The sequence below is a fragment of the Scaptodrosophila lebanonensis genome, unplaced genomic scaffold, assembly GCF_003285725.1.
Source record: "Scaptodrosophila lebanonensis strain 11010-0011.00,11010-0021.00 unplaced genomic scaffold, SlebRS2 tig00000101-arrow-pilon, whole genome shotgun sequence".
Taxonomy (NCBI): Eukaryota; Metazoa; Arthropoda; class Insecta; order Diptera; family Drosophilidae; genus Scaptodrosophila; species Scaptodrosophila lebanonensis.
Window position 1 is genome coordinate 4290077 of NW_022060569.1, and position 27981 is coordinate 4318057.

Genomic DNA, 27981 nt, shown 5'->3' on the forward strand with positions numbered 1-27981 from the left:
AAAACTTTCAAGCCCTATAAGTCTCGCGGACCAGACGGAATTTTCCCGGCCCGGCTTCAATTCTCTAAAAAAAAATAATGTCGTGGCTTCAGATAGTGCTTAGGGGCTGCCTAAAATTCAACCACATTCCGGTCAGTTGGAGGGAGGTAAAGGTGGTGTTCATTCTCAAAGCTGGAAAAACATCACACGTTAAGCCAAAGAACTTCAGACCCATCAGCCTGTCCTTTTTCTTACTAAACCCATTGGAAAGACTAATAGATGCTCATCTAAAATAGACCATTGTCCTAGCAATGCTATCCAAGTCCCAGCATACCTATTGTAAAGTGAAATCCACTGTCACTGCACTTCACTCTTCGCAAGTTCGTATGTAGGGGCACCTCACAAGGTGGGGTTTTATCCCCACTACTCTTGCTACTAACAGTAAATCAGCTGTTACGACAATAGCTTATGGACGATGTGCCGCTTATATGCAGGGGTAAACCACTCCAAAACCGAACTTGTATTCTTCACACGAAAGTACAAGATCCTGGAACTTGTTCCGCCATCGTTTAACGGGGTGGGCTTAACTTTTAGCAACAAGGCTAAATACTTAGGGGTTATCCTGGATAGGAAATTGTTCTGACAGGACAACATTAACGAATGGGTGAAGAAGGCTAGAAATGCCCTTTACGCGTGCAAAAAGGCCATTGGCACCAGATGGGTATTCTCACCCCGGGTGGTACACTGGATATATAGAGCGATAGTGCAACCCATACTACTATATGGTATAATAGTCTGGTGGCCGGCACTAAGTAAAACTAGCCACCTCTCGACACTCAGCAGAGTGCAGAGATTATATCAGTGGTGCCCTTCGCACCACCCCGAATGATGCACTTAACATAATGTTGTTCAAGTCGCTACGAAGCAAATACTTACTACTAATATGGACAGTAGACCTATTTACATTTACACGGACAGCCAGGCGGCGCTTAAGGCAATAGAGTCCAGCACGTCAGTACAAACTTTGTATGGGTACCGGGGCACCGGAATATAGAGGGGAACTGCATTGCAGACGAACTGGCTAGGGAAGCAGCTACGTGTAAACAACACCCCAGCTATCTGAACCTAACCTAACCTAACGTAATACATTGCTGCCGTGTTCGCACTTAAGCTGCTGCAGTTTGTTTGTCTGCGCTTTGCATAATACATTCATAATTATTAGCTGTTCTGCTAACGCACACAAGCATTGTATTAGAATTATTATTTTTGTTTGTCGCCACTTTCGCTGCTGCTTCCTAAGGTATTGCCTTCGACGGTCAGTCAACTGCACTTATTCTCGTTTTCGTTCGCACTGCTACACGACCATCTATTGCGCACCCTTACACTTGCTGAGAACAGCATATTATTTTTGATTTCTCGTTTGTCACTCAATAATTTTCGTTCGATCAAAGTAAGGACTTGATCGAAGAACTTAAAAGGAAGCGCGAGGGCTGTATAAAAAGTCGTATGGAACGGCAATTAAAAGAAAGCTCTATTTTGTTAGAGCCAATCGAGTTAGAATGCAGGCTAGACCTTCTAACAACTCATATAGAAACCGCAAATATATTGCAAGGCAAAATTGAAGCTAAGGACACAGAAGATGACTACCATGAAGAGTTGGAAGAAATTTGCATTATGACCAAATCATTATTAAATGGCAAGCTGGAAAAGCTAAGAGGGCAAAGCATCAACAGCTCAAGTTTGAGAAATGGTATGGCCCATCTACTTTGATATGATATTGAAAAGATCAATCATTTAATATCATGTTTGGCTGGTGACGATTTAGGCACAGCTCGCGCCTTCCAAGTTACGGAAGACCATTATAGCAAAGCCATTGAAAGTCTAAAGCGGGTGAGCGATAATGACTGCCTAATATTTTTCGATAACATATCGACACTTTTCAATCTGCAAAAGATTTCCCAGCCATCTGCGTCGGCTTTGAGAAGCCTGATCGACACAGTGTCGGCCACCTATGACTCACTTCTGTCAATTGGTGACGACAAGAAAATCGCTAATGCCATTTTAATTTATTTTTTAGTTATGGGCAAAGTCGGTCCTACCACAAAAAAGAAGTAGGAAGAGCAGCTCGATTACACAAAGCTCCCACTGAGGCGAGATTGTGAGACTGCTCTTAATAGACGCTACCGGCATATTGTTGCTGAAGAAGCTAGTAAAGCTCAAGCGAAGGGCAGTCGGTCGAGTAATAACACTCAGACTCAAAAACTCAAAAGTGCTAGCAGAATAAACCGCTACAGAATTTCGTCAAGAGCGTCCACATTTCAAATGCTACCTAAACCAAACTTTGCACACATAATCTCTATATATATAAAACAGTTTGTCCTGACTGACTGACTGACTGACTGACTCACAGATTGGCAATCAACGCACAGCCCAAACGGTAGGAGCTAGGAAGCTGAAATTTGGACACAAGATCCCTCTTATAGTGAAAGTGAGCACTAAGAAGCGGTTTTGGAAAATTCGAACGCCAAGAGGGGGGAAACGGGCTCCAACGTTTGTATGAAAATTCTACAATTTTCATCCAATTAACTTCAAACTTAGTTTGTATACTCTCAAAAAGAATACAAGAAAAACTGTATACTTGGTTTTCACCATTTTTCCTGGGGCATGAAAAAGGGGGGGTTTTCCGTGGAAAAATTGAAACACAATCAACACCCCACAGCCCAAACGGTAAAAGCTAGAAACTGAAATTTGGGCTCAATTATCCTATCATGATGTAGATGCGCACTAAGAAGGGATTTTGGAAAATTCGAGCTCCAACGGGGGGAAAAGTAGCTCCAAAGTTTGTTTGAAAATTCTGCATTTCTGAATCGATCAACTTTAAATTTGGTTTTTATAATCTATAAAAGAATACAAACAAAACTGCATACTCGGTTTTTCAAAATTTGTGTTGGAGCTTGAATTATTGGGGTTTTAATATTTATTCATTTTTTCAAATGAAAAGTTTGTGTTATAAATTTTGTCCGATCGATTTAAAATTTGGGTAATATAATCTACGTAACTAAAATTACAACTTTGCATTTAACGATTTTTAAAATATGCATTTTACAAATGCAGGCAGAACAAACAATACAAAATATCAAACAGTTGGGGACAACTAAGTATACATACACACACACACACAAACATACATACAAGCAGCTGTTCGTGTAGTTGCGTGCAAACGGTTGAAGTAACCAAAGCAAAATGTGAGACACTAATGTGTGAATGTTCATTTGTACACATGTATGTACATACATATGTATAAAAGTACATTCGTCTTGCACTGACAGGGCAAGAAATGTTAATTACATACATATGCATAGACACGAACTGTTGCTTGTTATATGTATGTGTGAGTGTGTGTATGTGATGTCCCCAACTATTTGATATTTGATATAAGGCAAGTAAAAAACATATTGCTATATTTTAATCGTTGAATGCCAATTTGTTGATATAGTTATGTTGATAACATTACCCAAATTTGAAATCGATCGGACAAAATTTATAACACAAACTATTCATTGGAAAAAGTGAATAAATATAAAAACCCCAATAATAAAATTAAATGCGATATATCGAAAATATCGATACTTGTGTTGATATATCGTAATACATGTCGAATACAAATACAACGAAAAAAAACGTTTGAGAGTTATTGATTATAATACTGTATTCGATTGTTCACTGTACACATATGTACATAAATACATACAAATGTATTTGCATGTGTACGGTAACTGTAAACTTTTGGCATTTTGCGTATGCAATTAACAGCCGTAAATTATCAAAACGAAAGAAGATTTGCGAGCCAATAACTTGTTGTTGTTTTAAAAATTTTGATTTGAAAACATAGAACACTATTTATTACAATTAAACAACAGTGTTCGATGGCCCACTGCATACATACAAACCTATATATGTATATAAGAATGTATGTACGTACATACATACTTATTGATGTACATATGTACATACTATACATACAGACGTATGTACATATGTATGTACGTATGTAATACATATGGTGCTGGTGTAATTCATAATGCGAAATTGTTTCTAAGGGGAGCAATGTCCCCCCTGCCCAACCTGCGTACGCCCTTGTAGTCCGTTGTCCTAAAAACCCCTTATGCCAAATGTACTAAACAAAGAAAAAATAACATAAAAATGTTTATGTTATAATGTTAATAATTTTTAATTAATTATGCATGGCACACATAGACACGAACTGCATATGTATGTATGCCTATATATGTATGTAGCATGTACATACAAAACAACAACAACAACTGCAAGTCATTGGCTCGCTCTTCTTCTTTCGTTTTGACCATTTAATGTTAATTGCAAAGGCAAAACGCCAAAAGTTTACAGTTACCGCCGCTAGGTAACGACTGCGTAAGCGATAGTAAAGCAGAAACCGAATAACGGAGCTACGCATATTCTGCTTCGCATTGCGGGCAGATGTATGTATGTATATGATTTGTTCTTATTGATCTCAATAAATAATTAGATTTTATTATTTAAATATTCTGCTTATTGCATTCAAACTTCGATATTTTGATGGTATCGGTGGCTTCAACTATCGAAATTTTTACTCTAGCAAATTGAGATGAGAATTGTCAGTGCTTTTTGATCGTGGCTCATCGCTGCACGGCATTGACACGAGTGCCGTGTTTCATATTCCGAGGTTGTGCGTGACCGTATTGACTCAATATGGCACGAAAAGGCTCAAATGTGAATTTAAAATTAGGATATACCCTTATAATTATTCCCCCTTTTTTGCAAATCGTCTATCTTAAAACGTTGCGTTATCTCTATATACAGTATATACTCTATAAACAGTTTGTCCTGACTAATTGGTGATCAACGCACAGCCCAAACGGTAAAAGATAAAATTTGGACTCAAGTATCCTTTCATAGTATCCATCATAGTGTAGGAGCACACTAAGAAAGGCTTTTCGAATATTCTAGCTCCAAAGGGGGGAAAACGAGCTTTAAAAAATATTAGTTATAGTGGTCATGTTCGTTGAACGAAATAGTTTGGCAAGAACAAAAATGTAACGGACTACTGAACAATTTTTTGTCAAGAACAGAAAATGTTCATTTAAATACCTTAAATGCCTTCCTACTGGTAACTTATAAGGTGAAAACATATGGGTAGGTTATGCACACACAAAATAAATACAATTGGAAACATTATATTGAGCCGGGTTAAGACGGGCAATACCTGCTAGTATTATTAATAATTTAATTTTTATTTTAATCTTGTTCCAAATTAATTAGTCATAATTGATTGTTGGCATTTTCCATTTCTGTAACACAAGCTCTGGATACTTAAAAATTATTTTCTTAGTTCTTCTTTAGTTCGGTTTGGTATTTAAGCGTGTTTTTTTAGTTTTTTTAAACTATAATTTATTTTCTTAATTTTTAGTCTTAACAAGATAGAACGCTACAGTCGAGCAAGCCCGACAGTAAAATAGCCTGTACTCTCCACAAAAAAAGAAAAATTAAAAAAAAATTATTAAAAAAAATGAATGAATTAATTAAATTAAATTAGAATACATGTTTATGTTCAGTTTTAACAGCATACATTTACATCACGTACCTATGCGTGTTTATATGCGTGTATGTATGCAGCACAAAGTTGAACCAAAGCAGCAACAACAACAACAGCTGCGGGCAGCGGTGCCGACAGAGCTGCAGGCAGCGCATGAGCAACGATTTTACTTATGGCTATAACTTTCTTCAGAATTGACCTATCATGATGAAATTTGGCACACGGACACAGTACTAGTACTAACTGGATGTACCTACCAAAATTGATTTCAAAATTCCGAGAATTACGGAAGTTATAAGAAAAAACACGAATTGTGGGGGAGTGGGGGGGGGGTGTATCGAAAAAAACTCAAACTCGTACTTTCTCGGTCTTAGGAAAGAAAATTTTTAATACCTTAGGAAGACCACCCGTCTTGTTAATATCATTAGGTATAACAGAGTCCACATTCTTATCACCTAAATTTCATGTAGCATCAATAAGTTGATCTTGTGCTTTTATTGTAAAAATATTTGTCCCTTTTTTCTCAAAATACTGAAGAACTTTTTCATTATGCTTAGCTAATATATCATTCGTTGGGTAGATTCTTAATGCGTTATCAATTGAGAATTCATTGTTAGCATCTGTCGAAACTTTTTCTAGATGCTGAGATGTCAATTCTCCAATCCTCAATGCGTTAAGTACATCAATGCATGTCGTGTCTCCTTGTTGGCGCATATTTTGTTTTAGTTCAACCAGCTTGAAGAGCCGCCATAAATGTGTAGCTGGCTTCATATGTTCTGGTTGTTGAAAAACTCGATGTCCTCGTACAGGAGGTAATTGCATTAAATCACCGAACAATAAAATTGTATCCCTCCAAAAAAAAGCATTTGAACTTTTTAATTGTCGCAGACGAGAGTCAATCATACAGAGCATCTCGTAAGGAACCATACAAATTTATTCTATAAAAAGAAATTCTACTTGTTGCCATAGTTGACGCATTACTCTTAAATAGTTACCAGTTAGAATTGGCATATTGACGATGACTCCATCTTTTTGTACAGGTAACAACTTTCACTGCTGATTTTCAATAGCACCGTTTACTTGATTTTTCAATAAATTAAACAGGAAAGTTTTTCCAGTGCCTGCTCCACCAGTTGCGAAAATTATTTCACGATTTTGGTCTCCATTAAGTTGGTCTTTTATACTGTTTGTAATCAAATTAAAGAGTTGTCTTTGGTCAATATTCATTGCTTGTTGTCCCCTTTGGAACTGATCATTGCTCATATTTATATATGGCAATTCTTCATCATCGCCTTCAGAATTTATTGCCGCTGATTGATTAAATGCGTTTTCAAGCTGTTGATCACGCTCACGATGTAGGGGCATATGTTTGCTCATTGCCTTAAGTTGATTTTCCCGAGCTAAAAATGCATCTTTAGCATTATCAAATCCTTCGAGTAATTCAGTTTCTGATCGATAAGGCATATATTGGACTAGCAAGCTGTAGAAAAAGTTCTCTGGATCAGATGTAGCTATAAAATATGGCACTCTTACAACTGCAGGATTATTCCTTACAGCCATTTTACTGTTATCTGATAGCGTAATAAGTTGACGACGTACGTTTGACTGACCTTCGTATGCATCATTGTCAACACTTTCGTCAGTTTCTTTTGCTTTCATATTACAGGAAGGTTCAAATAACATTGCAAATTCTGTAAGACTCATATTAGAAAAATCATAATCAGAATGATCCAAAGGACGTTTTTCATATCTTTCGAAGATATTACTACAATACCCAGTAACGTGGCCCGTTCTGTCAAATTTCAATACTCGATAACGCTGTTCTGGCTTTCTAGTGTTAAGGAAAACACAACTTCGCGAACTATCACGTAACGGGATATGACATAAGCGATACACACATTCAGCAGCTGATACTTGTCGTTCATGAAGAATTTTCATACAAATCCGAAAAAGCTTTCGTTAAATATCTGATTCTTCACGTTGTATTTGTTGAATTGCTTGTGCTATTCCAATATCTACCCCTTCAGGTTCTCCTTTTGACAAGTACTTTGCAATGTAATACGCTATCGCTTCATTTGAGCCGCATGGCTGAATGTCCATGTTACCCGTCCACAGTCTTAATAATTCTGGATGATAATTATTTACCCAAGCATCATCTTTTCGACGCTTAAGTAAACAAATTCTTCCTCCATTACGAATAGAGTCATCTGACGAATGAGACACTATCTGAGTCCCATTGCATTCTTGCCGTGGAAAGTTAAATCGACATCTTACAGAATTACTATTTTTCGTACACGTTTCTGTATGTCGATGAATTTGACATTTTTTGTCAAGATCGTGAAGTTTTGGGTCTTCTTCTGCTGTAGGCATTTTACAGGAACAGTTACGAGCAAGAAGATGTTTTCCTTCCTCTGTATCAAACTCTGGATAATTTTCTATCCAAATTACCATATGAAGATGGGGACTACCACGACGTTGGAATTCAATGCGCCACCAATAATCTTTTACTCTCCCTCCAAAAATTTCGTTATTATTGCTTATATATTTTAATAACGCATTAACTCTAATCATAAATTGCCACAATTAAAATAACCAAATTCTTTAAACACGTCCAGGTGCCGAGACCCTTAGGAACTTGAGAACGAGTCACAAAATCAATACGCAGAATGTCATCATAATCATAATGAAGCGCCAAATCACCTGCAATGTTATGGGATATTTCTGAGCGCAGCTGTACGAACGCTTTACAGGCGGCCACAGGATTTTTATCATCACAAAAAACTGAATAGGATAGCCAAAGAATACTCCCAAGGCAGCCACGTAATTGCACGTATAAACGCCGCTTTACTCGCTCTATCTAATTCTCTAAAATCAATATTATGCTGCCGCATGTGCTACAAACGGGTTGCTCTATCTTCTGCTGACTGTGAGGCTCGATACTCAGCACTATGTTGCCGCATGTGCTGCAAACGGGCTGCTCTATCTTCTGCTGACTGTGAGGCTCGATACTCAGCACTATGTTGCCGCATGTGCTGCAAACGGGCTGCTCTATTATCTCCTGATTGTAAGGCTCTATATTTGTTCTTATAAAGTCGCTTCTTATTTTTTCTCTCAATCTCTTCATCATTTGAGAGTTCTGTAATTTTTTCTATCATTTATTGTCTTTTTTTCTCCAGTCTCCTTTTTTTGTGTCGTAGTTTCATTTTTCAGTTTTGTTCCCACGAGTAATGGACAATTAAACGGTCAAAATAATAACAAAGGTAGAATAAAAGTAAAAATAAACTCTAACAAATAAAACAAAGCACCTAACTCTTCAACCAAGCAGTTGCGAATTGCTAGCGCCAAAAATAATAATGCCTAAAATAAAAATAAAATATTGTCTAAAATGATCATGCAATTAATAATAATTGTATTGTCATCAATCCTTGACCCCTGTGCAAATTTTCAAGCTGATCAGACTTCTGGAAATTGGTAAAAATTACTTTGAAAGATTCCGTTACATACACACATATGTACATACAGGACTACATATGCTTAAGGCAGAATTTGGGAAACAAAAAAATGTTGAAGACAAAATAAGAACCTTAATAAAGACTGTTTTAAGAGGAATATATATAGAAATATATATAGAAAATATATATAATTTACATAAATTAAAAGGAAACTCACTTTTTTTGGCCAAAGGCACAAAATATATACATATCTCTATATATATAAAACAGTTTGTCCTGACTGACTGATTGGTGATCAACGTACAGCCCAAATGGTAAAAGCTAGGAAGCTTAAATTTGGACTCAAGTATCTTTTCATAGTGTAGGTGCCCACTAAGAAGGGATTTTGCAAAATTAGGGCTCCAAAGGGGGAAAACAGGCTCCAAAGTTTGTTTGAAAATTCTGAATTTCTGCACCGATCAACTTTAAATTTGATTTTTATAATATATAAAAGAATACAAACAAAACTGCATACTCGAATTTTGTGGTGGAGCTTGAAATATTGGGGTTTTAATACTTATTCACCTTTTCAAATGAAAAGTTTGTGTTATAAATTTTTTCCGATCGATTTCAAATTTGGGGACTGTAATCTACGTAACTAAATCTACAACTTTGCGTTCAAGGATTTTCAAAATATGAATTTTACAAATACAGGCAGAACAAAAAAATACAAAATATCAAACAGTTGGGGACAACTAAGTATACATACACACACACACACAAGCAGCTGTTCGTGTATTGCGTGCAAACGATTGAAAAAGCCAAAGCAAAATGTGAGACACTAATGTGTGAATGTACACACATACATATGTACACATCTATGTACATGTATACATCTATGTATGTTCATTCGTCTTCCACTGACAGAGCAAGAAATGTTAATTATTTAACATTTTTTAAAGTATTTTTTTTTGTTTAGTACATTGGCATTAGGGTTGTTTTCATTAGTAACTTTATGCAGCAACAACAAATTACAAAGAACGCAAATATGAAATAGTTGGGGACATCATATACACACACTCACACACAGAACAAGCAACAGTTCGTGTCTATGTGTGCGGTTCTCTACGTACGGTTGAAAAAGTAAAGAGAAACATACTTGCATATGTACATACGTATGTATGTATGCCTGTGTACGTACATATTAGCATGTATGTACATACGTATGTATGTATTATGTATACATTGGACAATCGAGCACTGTTGTTTGTAATAAATAATGTTCTATGGTGTTAAATCAAATTTTTAAAACGAAAAACAACAACAACTGCAAGTCATGGGCTCGCGCTTCTTCTTTCGTTTTGATCATTTACGCCTGTTAATTTCAAAGGCAAAATGCCAAAAGTTTACAGTTACCGTCGCTAGGCAACGACTGCGTAAGCGATATTAAAGCAGAAACCGAAAGCGGACCTACGCATATTCTGCTTCGCGTTGCGGGCAGATGCACATATGTATGTTTGTATATGATTTGTTCTAATTGATCTCAATAAATTAAAAGATGTTATTATATAAATTTTCTGTTAATTGCATTCAAACTTCGATGGAATTATTGATTGTATCGACGGATTCAACTATCGATAGTTTTGATGCTCTAGCACATAGAGCATCCGACACATGCCCATCTCTAGCATCTCAGCTGATCGCATATTTACAGCGACTTACCGTTTTAGTATTAGCTAACAACGCTACAAATGTATTCTGAACAAATCTGAGTCATTTACCGTTAAGCCTATTTTGTGAGTGTATTCATGCGATTTACAAAAGTAGAAACACACCTTTTACATTCACAACAATCATAGTTGGAATTGAAGACACAAATAAGTGTTGAATTAAAAAATTTAATACATACTTATATATGTATGTATGTATGTATATAGGCGGATAACGCCTGAATGAAAAATTTAAATGTATGTACATATCAGCGTTGCCGAACGCTCCAATTTTGGCGGGACGTCCCGAATTATAAATCAAAATTAAATGTCCCGCGTTGGACTTTTCGGGGATAACTCAACCGTGCGTACAACGTGCTGAGGAAGCACACAGTTAAGTTAGGACTGGCAGTCCGCCCGGTGCGTAACGAAGATATGTACATATGTATGTATGTACGTACTTGTATAACCATACATAGTACTTATTGTACTATATTTGCTATTTGGAAAATGAACTCATTAAAAAACTTTATAGAGCGTCGAAAGAAGAATATCATATAGTAAATAAACTTATAATTATAATCACATTTTATTAAGCCCAGCAAATACGGGCAAGACCTGCTAGTACATATATGTATTTCCAAAATATGCACTTTATAATTAATACACTCAAGCACTCACAAAATTAAGTATTTCCGTTTTAAATTTTAAAATCGCACCATATTCACCGCATAGAAGTTAATACAAAATGCAACTAAATGAAACTAATTTCTTAGACAGCTAGTCGACCTATTTTTTGCGTGCCCTTTTATGACCTGACCGTTTTTTTTTTCAGTTTTTTAGATCATTTGGGATCACGCGGTTTTATTGTCAGCTACCTGCATGTCAACGATTAAAAAGGATGAGTTGGCAGTTTATTTGCTGGGATGTCATCAGCAGGTAATTTCTAGGAGGTCGCTCAAAAATTAGAATGAGTCCCGTTTAAAACCCTTACACGAATGTCCCCAAAAGACATTGAACCTTTTACAGGTAATCCACAAAAGATTGTGCAGGATAGCTATATTAAACAAGATAGAACGCTACAGTCGAGCAAGCCCGACAGTAAAATAGCCTGTACTCTCCACAAAAGAGAAAAATTAAAAAAAAAATAAATTATTAAAAACAAGAGAGAACGCTACAGTCGAGCAAGCCCGACAGTAAAACAGCCTGTACTCTCCACAAAAAAGAAAAATTAAAAAAAATTAAATTTAAAAAAAATGAATGAATGAATTAATTAATTAAATTAAATTAGAATACATTTTTATGTTCAGTTTTAACAGCATACATTTACATCACGTACCTATGCGTGTTTATATGCGTGTATGTATGCACCACAAAGTTGAACCAAAGCAGGAACAACAACAACAGCTGCGGGCAGCGCTGCCGACAGAGCTGCAGGCAGCGCATGAGCAGCGATTTTACTTATGGCTATAACTTTCTTCAGAATTGACCTATCATGATGAAATGTGGCACACGGACACATTAGTACTAACTGGATGTACCTAACAAAATTGATTTCAAAATTCCGAGAATTACGGAAGTTATAAGAAAAAACACGAATTGCGGGGGAGTGGGGGGTGCATCGAAAAAAACTCAAACTCGTACTTTCTCGGTCTTAGGAGAATATGGAAACCAAGTTTGGTTATTCTAGCTCTTATACTTTCTGAGATCCTTGCGTTCATACGGACAGACGGACAGACGGACGGACGGACAAGGCTATATCCACTCGGCTTCTCATCCTGATCAAGAATATACTTTGTAGGGTCTGCCACGCCTCATCTGTGTGTTACAGACATGCGCACAAAACTAGTGTAGCCTTTCACCCTTTGGGTACAGGCTATAAAAATATATGAATTTATTATCATAACACTTATGTATTCATACATATAGCATTCATTTTCGTGTGAATGATAAGGTAAAATATTCTCTTTGTGTATACTATTGCATCAGTAGAGTAAGAAATCACTGCTACAGTTTGTTGGGCGGAAATTTGTATCGTTAATAACTTTTCTTGAAATTGATCGACTTGCATGAAATTTAACACAAAATTAGATATTTAGATGAAAACTACGTGTGCAAGGTTTACTTCACGTAGCTTTTGAAATGTGGACACGATTGACGAAATGCTGTAGCGGGGGGACGAAATCCTAAAAATAACATTAACTCGTGTTGCCTGTATATTAGGAGAGTCCACATAGCAAGTTGGTTCACGTTGCTTTGAAAGTGTTGACCAGACAACTGCAAATAGTACTATATTTTCATTCATACTCGAGTATTTACCCTTACTCGGTATGATTATTTCATTTGGGTATAGTAACAAGCAATGTTGGGTTTTAAACGAACCCTCACCAACTAGTCAGTTCGACTCAAAACTGCAAAAACTCAGGATGAGCGGTTGCGGCCGAAACTTTTTGCCTGCGTGCAAGCAATGATCGACCGTCGTATTTATAATCATACCTGCATGACCGAAATAATCGCCGCAGTACTAATTCGCGAGTCATGGCAACCGAGTAATGATCTCGGCGCGTGCATTTGCATTCCTTTTTATTTAAATATGATAGTTATGATATTTTAATTTATATTAATTTGTTTACTTTAAGATATTTGAGTTCATTTTTTAAGAAATAAAATCATGCTACAATTCTTATTTAAAATACGCACATACATACATATGTATACACATGTTTGCGCATAATTGCAAGCAACGTATGCACGCACAAATATATACTTATGTACATACATGCATTTTTTTTACGGTCATATTCGGGTAAAACCCACGCAATACTCGAGACATACTCGGGTATAACCTGCGAAAACCCGAGTACAACTCGCGCAATGTCTGAAATGTTTGAAAGCAAACCAATCAAGGCTGGTACTTGTTCGCAAAAGTAGAATGCTGGCTCATTCAAGTTCGATAATAAGAAAACATCCCGTTCGAACTCGTTTGCAACCGAGCAAAGATCTGATTTGATTGCATTTTCAGCAAGGGTTGTCGAACATACTTGAACATACTCGTTGCTGTTCTCTGGTGTGGACAGTTTGACGCAAATTGGATGGTGCAACTTGTGGGCATAGTAAAGTTGTTTCGCTAATCAATTTTCTTAGAATTGACCGGTTTGGATGAATTTATATTAGAAATATTGTATTGTCATCAGCCCTTGACCCCTGTGCAAATTTTCAAGCTGATCAGACTTCTTGAAATTGGTAAAAATTACGCTGAAAGATTCCGTTACATACATACATACATACATACATAGATTTAAATCAGAATCATGGGTATGCGTGCTTGTATACAGTAATGAAATAAATCAAAGCAGAAACAACAACAGCTGCAGGTAGAGCTGCGGCCAGAGCAGACACATTAGCACCAATTGGATGTAATTACCAAATTTTATTTCAAAATTCCAAGAATTAAGGAAGTGACAAAAAAGAACACAAATAGCGGGGGAGTGGGGGTGTATCAGAATAACAAAACGAACTTGACGTGCCTAGGGGAAGCTGGATACCAATTTTGGTAACGAAGTTATGTCTTAACGTTGCATTTTTAATGGTGGCTGACCTTCAGTGGCGCTGGGTAGAACAATCAAACTTAAAGTCTAAGCGAGTCCATGCCGTCGCGGCTGAACTTAGACTAGACACTACACCTCGCCGTTTTTCTTTAGTAACGAAACCCTTTTCTTCAGAGGGGCTGGCTGCACCCAGTCCGCTGATACCGTCGGGTGCGCAGCGCGATTGCTCCCCGACGCTACTGTTCTGCCTCTGTTGTTGTTGTTGGTGGCGTTGCTGTGGCATATGTTGTTTTTGGCCAGCTGTTGTGATAGGCAACAGGGCTCACATCCCATGCGTTAGTTTTCAGCAGCGGTCAGCTGGGGCTTTGACAGTCGGCGCTGTCACCTGTTGACCATGTGTTGTGGGACTGCAGCTGCCGTCCACGTGTTTCCGTGCACTTTATTTTGCAATTTAAGGTTAGGTAATTTTAAAATTGCCGCAAGTACTCCTGTGCACTTTCAGCGACGAGTAGGTGGTTATTCCCACCTTGTCAGCTGATGTTGGATGCCCATAAGAAACTGCTTCCGCCGTGTCAGTGCGAATTGGGACCATTTCTGTCCACGAGCACCAGCAGATATGCGGTAATGGCCCCAGAAATTCGGCGCATATGACGTCGAACGCTGCTACCGCTGGCCGGGAATACATCTTGCCAGCGGATTGTCTTTTTTGAGCTTTGAAGCGCTGGCATGATAGGCATTTGTGGATATATTTGGCGACATCCCGATACAGGCCTAGCCCGTATTCGCTAGTATCTCCATGAGCCCATGGCAATGTACTGTTGCAACTGTTTTAAGTTGGTTGGGGATTTCATTTCCCGTATCGCTGCCACTTTTTCTGGATCCGTCTGTATCCCGTCTTCTGTTACCAGATGCCCCAGGTACCGTATGGACCTGCGAAAAAACGTACACTTATCTTTATTTACCCGTAAAATTGCCGTTCTCAGCCTTCGGAACACCTCCCTCAGATTACATGGGTTTTATTCGAATGTCTTCCCAACCACAACTATGTCGTCCTGATGACGCTGTACTATATAGTGCCTGATGGAAGGGTGCTGGGGCCTAGCGTAAGCCAAATGGCATCACCCGCCATTGGAAAAGGTCCCATCCGGGCACTGTGAATGCGGTATACTTGCGACTGTCTCGCTCCATGGGAATCTGCCAATATCCGTTTCGCAAGTCGATGCTGTTGATGTACTTCGCCTGTCGTAGCTGTTCGAGAATATGTTGGATTCTCGGAATGGGGTATGCGGTAGTCAACGCACATCCGCCACGCCTCAGTCCTCTTGCGCACCAGCACTACGGATGCGATGAACGCTTTATCGGACCGCTCAATGTAGCCTTTCGCTAGCAACTCGTCAACTTCGTAGTCAATCACCGCCTGCATTGCTGGATTCCTCGGATAGTACCGCTATTTAATGGGCCGTTCATCCCTCATGCGGATCGTGTGTGTCGCCTGATGAGACCCCAACTATATTTGTGTTTGCGCCAAGTAAGCCGTCTATCCAAATGGACACCAAGGTATGTTTTATCATTTTTTATACTCTGTACATGAAATGTACAGAAGTATATTAGGTTTGCGGGAGCTGAAAAATGTAACAGGCAGAAGGCGTGGCAGACCCCACAAAGTATATATATTCTTGATCAGCATGACGAGACGAGTCGATCTAGCCCTGTCTGTCTGTCTGTCCGTCTGTCCGTCCGTATGAACACCTGGATCTCAGAGACTATAAGAGATAGAGACACCAAACTTTGCACAAAGATGCGCTATGGGGGTTTTCCCGATTTTCCATTCGTATAATCGCCTATATCTCGGAGACTATAAGACCTAGGAACACCAAATTTTAGTCCCAGATGCCTTATGTGAATACGCAGAAAATGTATATTTTGGAATTCCCCTCCCTCCCCCCTCTACCCCTCAAATCGTAACTCCCGTAATTCTTGGAATTTCGAACTTTTGCAAATACCCCCAGTTGGTTATTATGTGTCCGTATGCCAAGTTTCACTATGATAGACCGATTTAACGAGAAGTTATAGCCATAAATATATTTGCAGCTGCAGCGTTGCTCAAGCGCTGCTCGCGGCTGTTGTTGATGTTGCTGTTTGGTTTACTGCGAAAATGCTTACACAGACTCGAATAGATGCGCATAGGCATACATACACTCACACAGACGCAATTTCTATGTAAATGTGCAATTATAAACCCTTTACGAAAGTTCGAATACCGAGAGAGGTAAAATCGATCAAATTTTTTTTTTATTTTCCTAATTTTTTTTATTTTCTATAATAATTGTAAACATATGTACAGAGTATTTCAAAGTCGGGACACCCGACTTTAGCTTTTTTACTTGTTTTGGGAATATTAATGCGATGGAGGACAAGCATGATTATTTTGGGTAAAGGTGACATGTTTGCACTTTTGCTCGTTTACATGTATGCGCCAGTCTGCTAGCCCCTCTTCTATGGCCACGAAGTGAGATGATAAGAGTTCAGTAGCTCTTGTTGGGCACTTGGAGCGACTTAGGATGGCAGTATCATCAGCAAATGTCGAAATTGTTGTATGACTGTTTGACGGTATGTCTGCTGTGTATGTCTGCTGTGTCGGTCCAAGCACGCTCCCTTGGGGTACACCAGATTCAATTGGATAGTATTCGTACAGGAAATCTTTGCATCTAACTGCGAAACTTCTTTGCTGTAGGTATGACTCCAGTATTTTATGGATGTTCTGTGGAAGTAATATTTTGATTTTGTGAACTAAGCCATCCAGCCAAACGCGGTCAAAGGCTTGGGCGACATCCAGAACAACAGCGGAGCAATACTCTCGTTTTTCAAATGCATTTCGTGTCTTAGAGGTTATTCGCTTGACTTGTTCAATGGTTCCATGTTTTTGAAACTTGGCCGTTAATGACATTTGTAACTTCTCCTGCTTGGAATACGACAGGCGTGGTAGCTTTAAGATAATTGGTTAGTGGGAGCACAAAGCTATTTTTTGCTGGATGTGGTTTGAAGACTTATTCTAAATGGGCGGCAAATAGATTTGCCTTCTCTTCGTTGCTGCGAGTCCACTTTCTTCTTTGTGTACGTAATGGTGATTCACTCTCGATTGGTGGAAATAAGCCTGATTTAGCTTTCCACAATGGGAATCGTTTGCTGTTTGTGGAGAGTTGCTCCATATAGTCCATTGAGCTCGGTGTTTCTCATCTTCTAGGGCTCGCGTAGTAGATGGTTGGCTATTTTTAACCGCTCCTTTGAGTCAGGTGATCTGTGCGCTTACCACTCCCGCTGAAACCTTCTCTTATTTCGTAGCAGATCTTCAATATGCCTGGGAACACAACTGCTTTAGTAAAGTTTATAAGCTATGATTTCTGGAGTGGAATGTTTTGCCTCCAGTGACATTACAGACACTAATGCTTCAACTGAGGTATCTATGTCATCTTTGCAGTAATTGTTTGGGCAGCCATCAATATGGGAACTTACGTACTTCCTGTATTTAGGCCAGTCAGTTTTTCTAGAAGAATGAAGTTATGTCTTAATGTTGCATTTTGAATGGTGGGTGACCCTCAGTGGCGCTGGATAGAACAATAAAACTTAACGTCGAAGCAAGTGTATACCGTCGCGGCTGTACTTAGACTTACTTCCAATTTTAAAATTCTTCTCTTACATCTCTGTCCGTCGGTATGAACGAAAGGATCTCAGAAAGTATAAGGCTTAGATTAACCAAACTAGAATGTAGAAGAGTATATTATGTTTGCGCGAGCCGGAAAGTGTAATAGGCAGAAGCAGGCGTGACAGACCCCACAAAGTATATATTTTCTTGATCAGCACGACAAGACGACAAGACAGACATAGATCATGTCTATCTGTCTATCCGTCCCTATTAGCACCTAGATCTCAGAGACTATAAGGGACAGACACCAAATTTTGCACAAAGATGACTTATGTGTGTATTCTGTTATATTTTTTTATACCCTGTACCCGTAGGGTAAAAAGGGTATATTAGGTTTGTGAAAAGTATGTAACATACAGAAGGAAGCATCTCCGACCCCATAAAGTATATATATTCTTGATCAGCATGACGAGAGAAATCGATCTAGACATGTCCGTCCGTCTGTCCGTCTGGGTGAACGCAAGGATCTCAGAAACTATAAAAGCTAGAATAACCAAAGTTGGCATCCAGATTCTCCTAGGTCCGAGAAAGGACGAGTTTTTTTTTATTTTTTGGAATTTTCCCCCCCTTCCCCCGCTACAGAATTTCGTCAATAGCGTCCACATTTCAAATGCTACCTAAACCAAACTTTGCACACATAATTTATATATAATTGTCTACTGTTGTTCAACTATTATTAAATTCGGTCAATTCTAAGAAAAGTTATTAGCCGTGTTATTAGTCGGTGCCACAGATGGAATGATTTCATATTTTCGCACTCCCCTCCATGCCGGCTGTGACTGTCGACACTCACATTTAACTGATTAATTCTGTAAAATCCTGTAACGCACTCAGCTGTCAGCAACAACTGACTGTCGACGTTCACATTTGATATTTAGATATTTATTTATTTAAAGTTAATAGCAAATGATACTGGCATTTTGTATAACAAAAGAAAAAGAAAACTTATTACAGTACTAATCTTAATGGGGTATTTTAGTCGCCAAAATAGGCCGCTGTGCCCCGACTCACAGCGAGTGATTAGTATTGCATTAGTGCAAGTGTATTTAATGATGATTAGTTAAGTAAAAAAGGATGTTACTGCTTAAGTTACTAGGGGATTGTATAAAAGAAATTAAATGGTAGAGTTCATTATAATTTGAACACAGAACACGAAAAGGAGAGTAAAGGGCGAAATTTGACGTACAGCGCTGAAGATGTAGAGGCCGGAAATTTCTTGAAGGTCTAGAAAGAACTACGAAGCTTATACGATGAATTAGGTTGCCTGAAGAGATTTCTCCCGCCAGTAGCTTATAAATAAAAACTACACCATGACAGGTTCTACGATCGTGCAAGGTAGGGAGATCGATCAAACGTAATCTGCCACGATAAGGTGGCACACGTCGATTGGGATCCCATTGAAGGCCTCGCAAGGCAAACAATAAAAATTGCTCTTGGACGGACTCAATCATTTCCTGGTATTTTTTATACTGGGTTGACCATACACATGAACAATATTCCAACATGGGACGAAAATGTATAAAGAATCTTTGACTGACTAATTTTGTAAAAATCCTGTAACGCACTCAACTATCAGCAACTGCCGACTGTCGATGAGTACATTTGACTGACTAATTTTGTTTTAAATCTGTAACTAACTAACTCTATTGTGTTTTGGATTCTGTGTGTGAATGCTAGTGTTTTTTTAAGTATACATTTAGTAATTTCCTAATTTAATAATATTTACATAACATATGCAAAATATTTTTGATACAGATTGATCAGAAAAACTATAAGGTGAAATGTTTTTGCTAGTGTTTTTAATCAAAACTCCTGGAAAAACAAACGAGATTAGAAATCGCCCAAAAGCGCATCGGAACGGTTTACCTACCAATTATTTTATTTGCGTGTTATTCTATATGCAAGGCCCACTCATTCGCTCAAATTCGCTCGTGACCCACCGTTTGGGAAACCCTGCACTAGTTGGATTCATATATCAAACATTTTTTTTCGCATGTAACACTGTTTTACGATACTAATGATGATGTGCAATATTATGGATTTGGAAATTTTCAAAATTGCAAGAATAACGGATGTTTTCGAAAATCACTAATAGCGAGGGAGTGGGGGGTGCCTCGGAAAAAATTAACAAGCTTGATGTTTCTCGGACTTGGGAGAATCTGGGTACCAAGTTTGGTATTTCTAGCTCTTGTACCCTCTGAGATCCTTGCGGACAGACTGGCAGTTGTACATTTTAATATCAACCTGTCTTGGCTTCTCAATAATATATATAATTTGTGGGGTCTACCACGCCTACTTCTATGTGTTACATATATTCGCACAATACTAGTATACCCTTTTACGCTTTGGGTGCAGAGTATAAAAATGTTCTAATACACAACAACAAATGCTCAAAATATTGGTAATAAAACTTATGAATTGAGGCATACCTGTATTAGTAAGCTCAAATGGTGTCATTTGTGGACCTGGGTGTAATCTTAGTGATCAGTCTGTATTTGGGATGGGAATAAAATGTATCGTTCTTTCCATGAGGGTCGTGAGGGGAAGGCTTATATGCTAAGAACAGGTTAAAATGTTACGTTTTTATATCAGTATGGTATTTAGTTTATTACCGATCTTACCTGGAAGTAAAATGATTCCAAATGTCCAAAAAAGCTCCATCCAGCATAAAATTTTTTCTCTGTACTTCGTTGGTTGAAACTCTCCCAAGTAAGGAAACACAATGCCCATTGTTCCAGCCACACTTTAAATTATGATTAGTCATTGAAATAAAGAAGTATTAATATAGTGTTAATACAATTACATAAAATTATATTTAAAATTATTATCTAATAATAAAAGGCATAAAATATTCCTGCAATGCTGGGCGTATTGCTATAATTACTTTGCTATGTACGTAACAATTTACAAGGATACTGCTTGTTAATTATAGCTACCTTATCGTTAAAATTTTGCAAATACCTCAAGTTATTGATTATGATTCATTATGCCAAGTTTAATTATGATACCCCGATTCTAAAGGAAGTTATAGCCATACACATATGTTCTCACCGCTCAAGCACTGCGCGCAGCTGTAACACACAGGTATGCATACATTCACATAGACACAATTCCTAAGTTAATGTGCAGATGTACACGCTTTATGTAAGTTCGAATACCCAAGGAGGTAAATCGACCAAAGAAAATGTTTGCAATATTACAATTTCGTTACTTTTTAACCAACTTCAAAAAAGGAGGAAACCATATACATAGGTCTTAAATCATATCAAATGTTCATAGGTTTTGGATATAATGCGAGGAAACCCGGTAGATGAGACAAATTTAAATGAGATATCATTTGAAGTAAAATTTCAATATCAGTATAGTTCCGCCGAAAAAATCGACCCTACACTCCAATAAGAATCGCAGATCAAACAAGAGAGAACGCTACAGTCGAGCAAGCCCGACAGTGTAATACCCTGTACCCAGGTAAACTTCCGTCACTGAGTTATATGCGCCCATAGCAGCAGCAAAAAGAGGAAAAAGAAGAGCGAACTTGTTGCTGCAGTTTGTGGGGGTTGTACTGTAGAGAATTTGTTTCGCTAATAACTTTTCTCAGAATTGACCGAATTGGATAAACAACTGTAGACAATTTTATATAAATTATGTGTGCAAGGTTTGGTTGAGGTAGCATTTGAAATGTGGACGCTATTGACGAAATTCTGTAGCGTGGGAAGGGGGGTAAAATTAAAAAAAAAAAAAAAATAAACTCGTCCTTACTCGGACTTAGGAGAATCTGGATGCCAACTTTGGTTATTCTAGCTTTTATAGTTTCTGAGATCCTCGCGTTCATCCAGACGGACAGACGGACGGACAGACGGACGGACATGTCTAGATCGATTTCTCTCGTCATGCTGATTCAGAATATATATACTTTATGGGGTCGGAGATGCTTCCTTCTGCATGTTACATACTTTGCACAAACCTAATATACCCTTTTTACCCTACGGGTACAGGGTATAAAAATCAGAACAGACAAGAAAGGAATGCTAAAGTCGAGCAGGCTCAACTCTTAAATACCCTGTACCACCCCACAAAAAAGTAATTAAATTAATTAATTAATCAAATTTAATTAATTAACTAAATTAAATATAAAATATTCCATGCATGCATACATACATTTACATTTACATCAGAATCGTGCCTTATGCGTGTTTGTGTACTTGTACATATGTATGTATGTGTGCATTGGGCCTGGTTATATGGCTATAACTTTCTTTCCGATCATTCTATCATAATGAAACTTGGTATACGGATATATAATCACTAACCTAATGTGACTACCAAATTTTAGTTCAAAATTCCAAGAATTACAGGAGTTATAGAAAATTGTTAATAGGGGGGGAGTGGAGGGGTGGATCAGAAAAAATGAACAAACTCGTCCTTTCTCGGTCTCAGGAGAATCTGTATACCAAGTTCGGTTATTCTAGCTCTTATACTTTCGGAGATCCTTGCGTTCATACAGACAGACGGACAGACAGACGGACAGACGGACATCGCTATATCGACTCGGCTTGTCATGCTGATCAAGAATATATATACTTTGTGGGGTCTACCAAGCCTCCTTCTATGTGTTCCATGTGCACTCGCACGAAACTAATATACCCTTGTACCCTTTGGGTACAGGGTATAAAGATATTCGCAGACGAGAATCTTAAGAACAGCGTGATGAACGTTTGTGACAAAATATATTGAGAAGAAGAGCTGCACGAAAACTGAATAAAAAGTCATTCAGAGAAAGCGACAGAAAGAAGCAGTAAACCAGTAGCCTAGCGCTCAAATATACTTGTACATTGCTTCAATTATACGGAGGTCGACTCATATTTAAACACATAAGTTAGTGTACTTCAGAACTTAAGATCAAAAAAAAAAAAAAAAAAAAAAAAAAAAAAAACAATTTTAACAAAAAACAAGTAGAGAAGCTAATGTCGGATGTCCCGAAATGAAATACTATATGAAATACTCTGTAAATATGTTCAGAATAATAATTATTATTAATCGAACTCACGTAAAAGGTGTATAAGTGCACATTTACATAGCAATTGCGTCTATGCGAGTGTATGCATGTCTATGCGTGTCTATTCGCGTACCGGATACCAAGCATACATTTACATCAGAATCGTGTCTATGCGTGCTTGTATGCAATAAATAAATAAGTCAAAGCAGTAGCAACAACAACAGCTGGTGACAGAGCTTCGGCAGAGATTATGTTTATGGCTATAACTTTCTTCATAATTGACCTATTATGATGAAACTTGGCATACAGACATTTAATCACTATCTGGACGTATTTGCCTGAGTACAAAATTCCAAAATTATTAGAATTATGGGAACACGAATTACGCGGGAGTGGGGGGTTGCATCAGAAAAATGAACAAACTCGTTTTTTCTCGGACTTAGGAGAATGTGGGTACCAAGTTTGGTTACTCTAGCTCATGTATTTACCGAGATCCTTGCGTTCATACAGACGGACGGACAGTCGGACATATGGCTATATCGACTCGTCTTGTCATCCTGATCAAAAGTATATATATTTTGAGAGGTCTGCTACGTCTCCTTCTGTGTGTTACATATGCGCACAAAACTAGTATAGCCTTTTACTCTTGAGCATCTGATTAAGAATATATATACATACTTTGCACAAGCCAAATATATCCATTTTATTCTACGGGTACAGGGTACAAAGACAATCGAGCAAGTCTAGCATTTAACAAGTAGAGAAGCTAAAGTTCGGTGACCCGACTTTGAAATACTCTGTACATATGTTTGTGTAGAATAATTATGCTAGTATGTGTGTGTCTGTGTATGTCTCGTTTGCCTCTGCAAAGCAGTAACAACAACATCATATATGGCTAAAACTTTCTGTTAAATCGACCTATCATTACGAAATTGTATGCCTATACGGACTTATAATCAATAACTGGAAGAACAATTCCAAGAAATGCGGGAGATATGGAAAATCAGTGATTGCCGAGGAGAGGGCGGAGCGAGGGAAATTCCAAAATACAAATTTTCTCTGTATTCATATAAAGTACCTGGGACAAAATTTTGTGTCCGTGGCTCTTATAGTGTCTGAGATATAGGCGATTATACGAATAGAAATTCGGGAAAACCCCCATAGGGGGGGGGGGGGGGGCAAAATCAAAAAAATAAAACAAACTTGCACAGTGCACACATATAAGGCGTCTTTGTGTATAATTTGGTGTCTCCAGCTCTTATAGTCACTGAGATCCAGGTGTTCATACGGACGTACAGACAGACAGACATATATCGACTCGGCTTGTCATGCTGATCAAGAATATAGATACTTTGTGGGGGCTGCCACGTCGCCTTCTGCCTGTTACATTTTCAGCTCGCGCACATTTCATGTACAGAGTATAAAAATTTTGCTTCAACCCATGATTGCACATTCTTTGTCGCTTTAAATAGCTTTTTTCACAAGTTTCCACCACACGATTTCGCGCACGTATACGAGGGTTCGTATAAATTCTTCATCTCTTTTAAATTATATATATTGTCATATTACTTATCATAAAATATGTATTCTGTTGCTATAAAAACCTATATTTCTTACTTGAAACCATTCGCAAAACGAATAAACAGGAATATGAGGTAATAAGGTGCAAGTGATGATACCAATCCACATATACCGTCTGCTAAGAGAGTTACAATTAATACAATGCGTCGACCTTTTGTATCTGCGAGACATCCCCAAAAATATGATCCTATCAGCATTCCCAGCATTGGAGAAGCAGATAGCCAGCCTTTATCTTTAGACGTCATATCAAAATCGCAAGTTGCAGTGGGAAGAACAAATGATATTATAGTTATTCCTATTGCTGTGTTTAGGTATATAAGACCACATATCGTAAGTAAAAGAAAATGAAATTTTCCAAATTCAGCTTGTAGAAGTGCATCTTCATAGTCGCTTCCTAAATCCTCCAAAAAGTCAAGACCTGGAAGAAAAAGTAGTAATAATAATTTAAGTATGAGTATTAGATTAATGCGAATTCATCGATATGGGCGTGTGTTTCATGTGTTCCGAACAAACTTAAATATACAGGTGGGAGGTTTCAAACCTCGCTTGTTTTGCCAGTATATTCGATAAAAAACATAAACAAAGACATGTATCCTCTTTAAAAAAAAATCATCGGAATATACAAGTAGGTAAACCTTACAGTTTTTTTGAACAATCTACAAGTATATCAAAAATAGTTTGCATATCCTCTGTAAATATTATTAAATTAGCAAATTACTAAATGTGCACTTAAAATACTAGCATTCACACACAGCATCCAAAACAACCAAGAAATAGGCTCAAATAGAACAAGTAAAAAAGCTAAAGTCGGGTGTCCCGACTTTGAAATACTCTGTACATATGTTTACAATAATTATAGAAAATAAAAAAAAAAAAATGGATCGATTTTACCTCTCTCGGTATTCGAACTCACGTAAAGGGTTTATAATTGCACATTTACATAGCAATTGCGTCTGTGTGAGTGTATGTATGCCTATGCGCATCTATTCGTGTCTGTGTAAACATGTGTGCAGTCAACCAAAGCACCAGCATCAACAACAGCCGCGGGCGGCGCTTGAGCAGCGCTGCAGCATCAAATATATTTATGGCTATAATTTCTCGTTAAATCGGTTATGTGGCATACGGACACATAATCACTAACTGGGGGTATTTGCAATTTGAGTTCGAAATTCCAAGAATTACGGGAGTTACGATTTGCTCGGGAGAGGGGAGAGGCAGGGAAATTCCAAAATACACAAATTTGGTGTCCTTACCGCCATAGGGGGGAAGTGGAAGGGAAAATCAAAAAAATACAACAAACTGGCACAGCGTACACACATAAGTCATCTTTGCGCAAAGTTTGGTGTCTCTACCTCTTAGTCTCTGAGATCCAGGTGTTCATACGGACAGACGGACAAACAGATCGACTCGTCTCGTCATGCTCATCAACAATATATATACTTTGTGGGGTCTGCCACGCCTCCTTCGGCCTGCTACATTTTCAGCTCCCGCAAACCTAATATACTTGTACTCTTGCACCTTTTATGTACAGAGTATAAAAATAGATTTTCGAACATCACATTTTCCTGAGTTAAGTCAAACGAAAGTCAAAGATAAAATGTATATTTGACGCAATTCATGTTTCAAATAAGTACCAAATACCTGGGCATTAATTATACAAACTAGAGGATAATTGTGTGACGCCGATTGGAAAGGTCTATTTGTAAGCAAAAATTTGAATGGTCATAAACTGCTTTTTGTAATATCTGAACTCGATTTTAAATGCTAGGTTTTGCACAACATAGATCGTCACAACAGGGCGCAATTTTAGTCCAATTTATGGAAGCACACTCCGACATTGAGCAAAATTCCAAATGTTATAAAAACTATAAAATAATAAATAAATCTAATTTTTAATAATACAAGTATATTGCTTAATTCTTAAGGGGATCAGATGCTTTTTTCAAACATTTGCCTTGTATTTTCCAACATTTAATTGGCATTTCCGTAAATGTTTTTTTTGAGATTTCAAAAACAACTGCTGCCAAAACCTGCAGAGATTTCTGTAGCACCCCTGACAGTGAACTAAAAAAGCAATAGCAATATAAATCTAAGGAAAACTTGTTTTTAATAAATCGCAAATAAATGGTAGTCGGCGAGAGCTGAGAACTCTATAAAATGTTATCCAATCCAAGGGGGAACAGCATAGCCTGATAGATGCGTGCCTGAGGGGTGCTCAGTCTGGATACAAGCCAGCAATTTCGATAAGAAGATACAAAAATGCTCCAAAAGGCAGAGGTCGCAGAAACGCCGCCACAACTAGCGGAGTAAACACGATCTCAGCAGCCTCTGCATCAAACTGCACCGCTGGTGTCCAAGACATGGTCAGCAAGGATGGTTTTATTCTGAGACACTGATGGGCAGGAGTCAAAAACGAGATGCAAGGTCGATTACTGACGGACTTGGTGATGAGTGGAGGACCACCACCAACTTGTGGTGGCATCAGGGCAGAGTTAAGGCCATTGATTGTCAAGACTAGTGGTCGGCCGAGTCGTATTAAATCTCATTGCAGCACTCGGAGAGGTATATTCAGGTGCAAAACTAGTTGCGGTGGACTGGTACGACATACCCAGCAGACCACGTGCCAGGGTCAGGGTGTCGGCAAAAACAGAGAAACCAGACGAGATTCTGAATGTCTTTTAGATCTGCAACCCTCAAATGAAAACGGACGACTGGAGTGCGGTCAAGGTAGAGGAGGCGGAAGGGACCACACGCCAGATCGTCCTAGTAATTAATAAGGAATTGGTAGATAAGTCGGTAGCCATATGGGTCTACCGAGGAGATACAGCGAGTTGCAAGTCAACCACAGAAGACTGAACTTGCAGATGCGCAGCCGGTCGTTCATGAAAATCGTGGAACGGAGGGAATATCCAAGAAAGATACTCTCGATAGGACAGTGGTGGAGATGGATGTAGATGACCTCTTAGCAAAGACGATGTCGACGTAGTCCTCTTTCAGGAACCTTGGGTATGCAGAGGCAAGGTTTCTGGATTGAGGATAATATATACCCCCCTTTTTATAAGACCTTACTCAGTGTTCATTTTTAGTACTTTAATTCAACAATTATCATTTCAATCTTTATCAAAGCAGAAGTCATTTGAAGGCATATTATACAAATTTGAATTCAATTAATTATAAGCATTAATAACATTCATATTATCAATTCTTACAGCTGCGATATTAATGTGCAATCGATTTCAAAAACTTATAACATAATTATTTCATTATAATTTCTTTACTTTCATTCTTAATTTGTTAAGCTTGCAACTCCATATTTTAATTGTATTTTCTTTCTAGAAATTTGATTGATATTTTTTATGTTGTTTCAAAATTGGCACAATTATTATATTTTTATACCCTGTACCCGTAGGGTAAAAAGGGTATATTAGGTTTGTGCAAAGT

At 38.0% G+C, this 27981-nt stretch overlaps 1 protein-coding gene across 7 annotated transcripts in view; it reads right to left on the reverse strand.

Annotated features, from left to right (window-relative positions):
* Positions 1-27981, reverse strand: part of LOC115628070 (synaptic vesicle glycoprotein 2C-like) — a 124728-nt gene that overhangs the window by 65784 nt on the left and 30963 nt on the right. For 6 of the 7 annotated variants that reach the window (XR_003995738.1, XM_030524040.1, XM_030524041.1 and 3 more), the window contains 2 exons: positions 24577-24958; positions 20585-20706 (listed from right to left, as the gene is read on the reverse strand). Coding sequence is in view for 6 of the 7 variants with exons in the window: in XM_030524040.1 (XP_030379900.1) it covers positions 20585-20706; positions 24577-24958 (504 nt within the window). In the remaining variant the exon portion in view is untranslated. The remainder of the gene's footprint in view (positions 1-20584; positions 20707-24576; positions 24959-27981) is intronic. The other variant, XM_030524042.1, reaches the window with a different exon arrangement.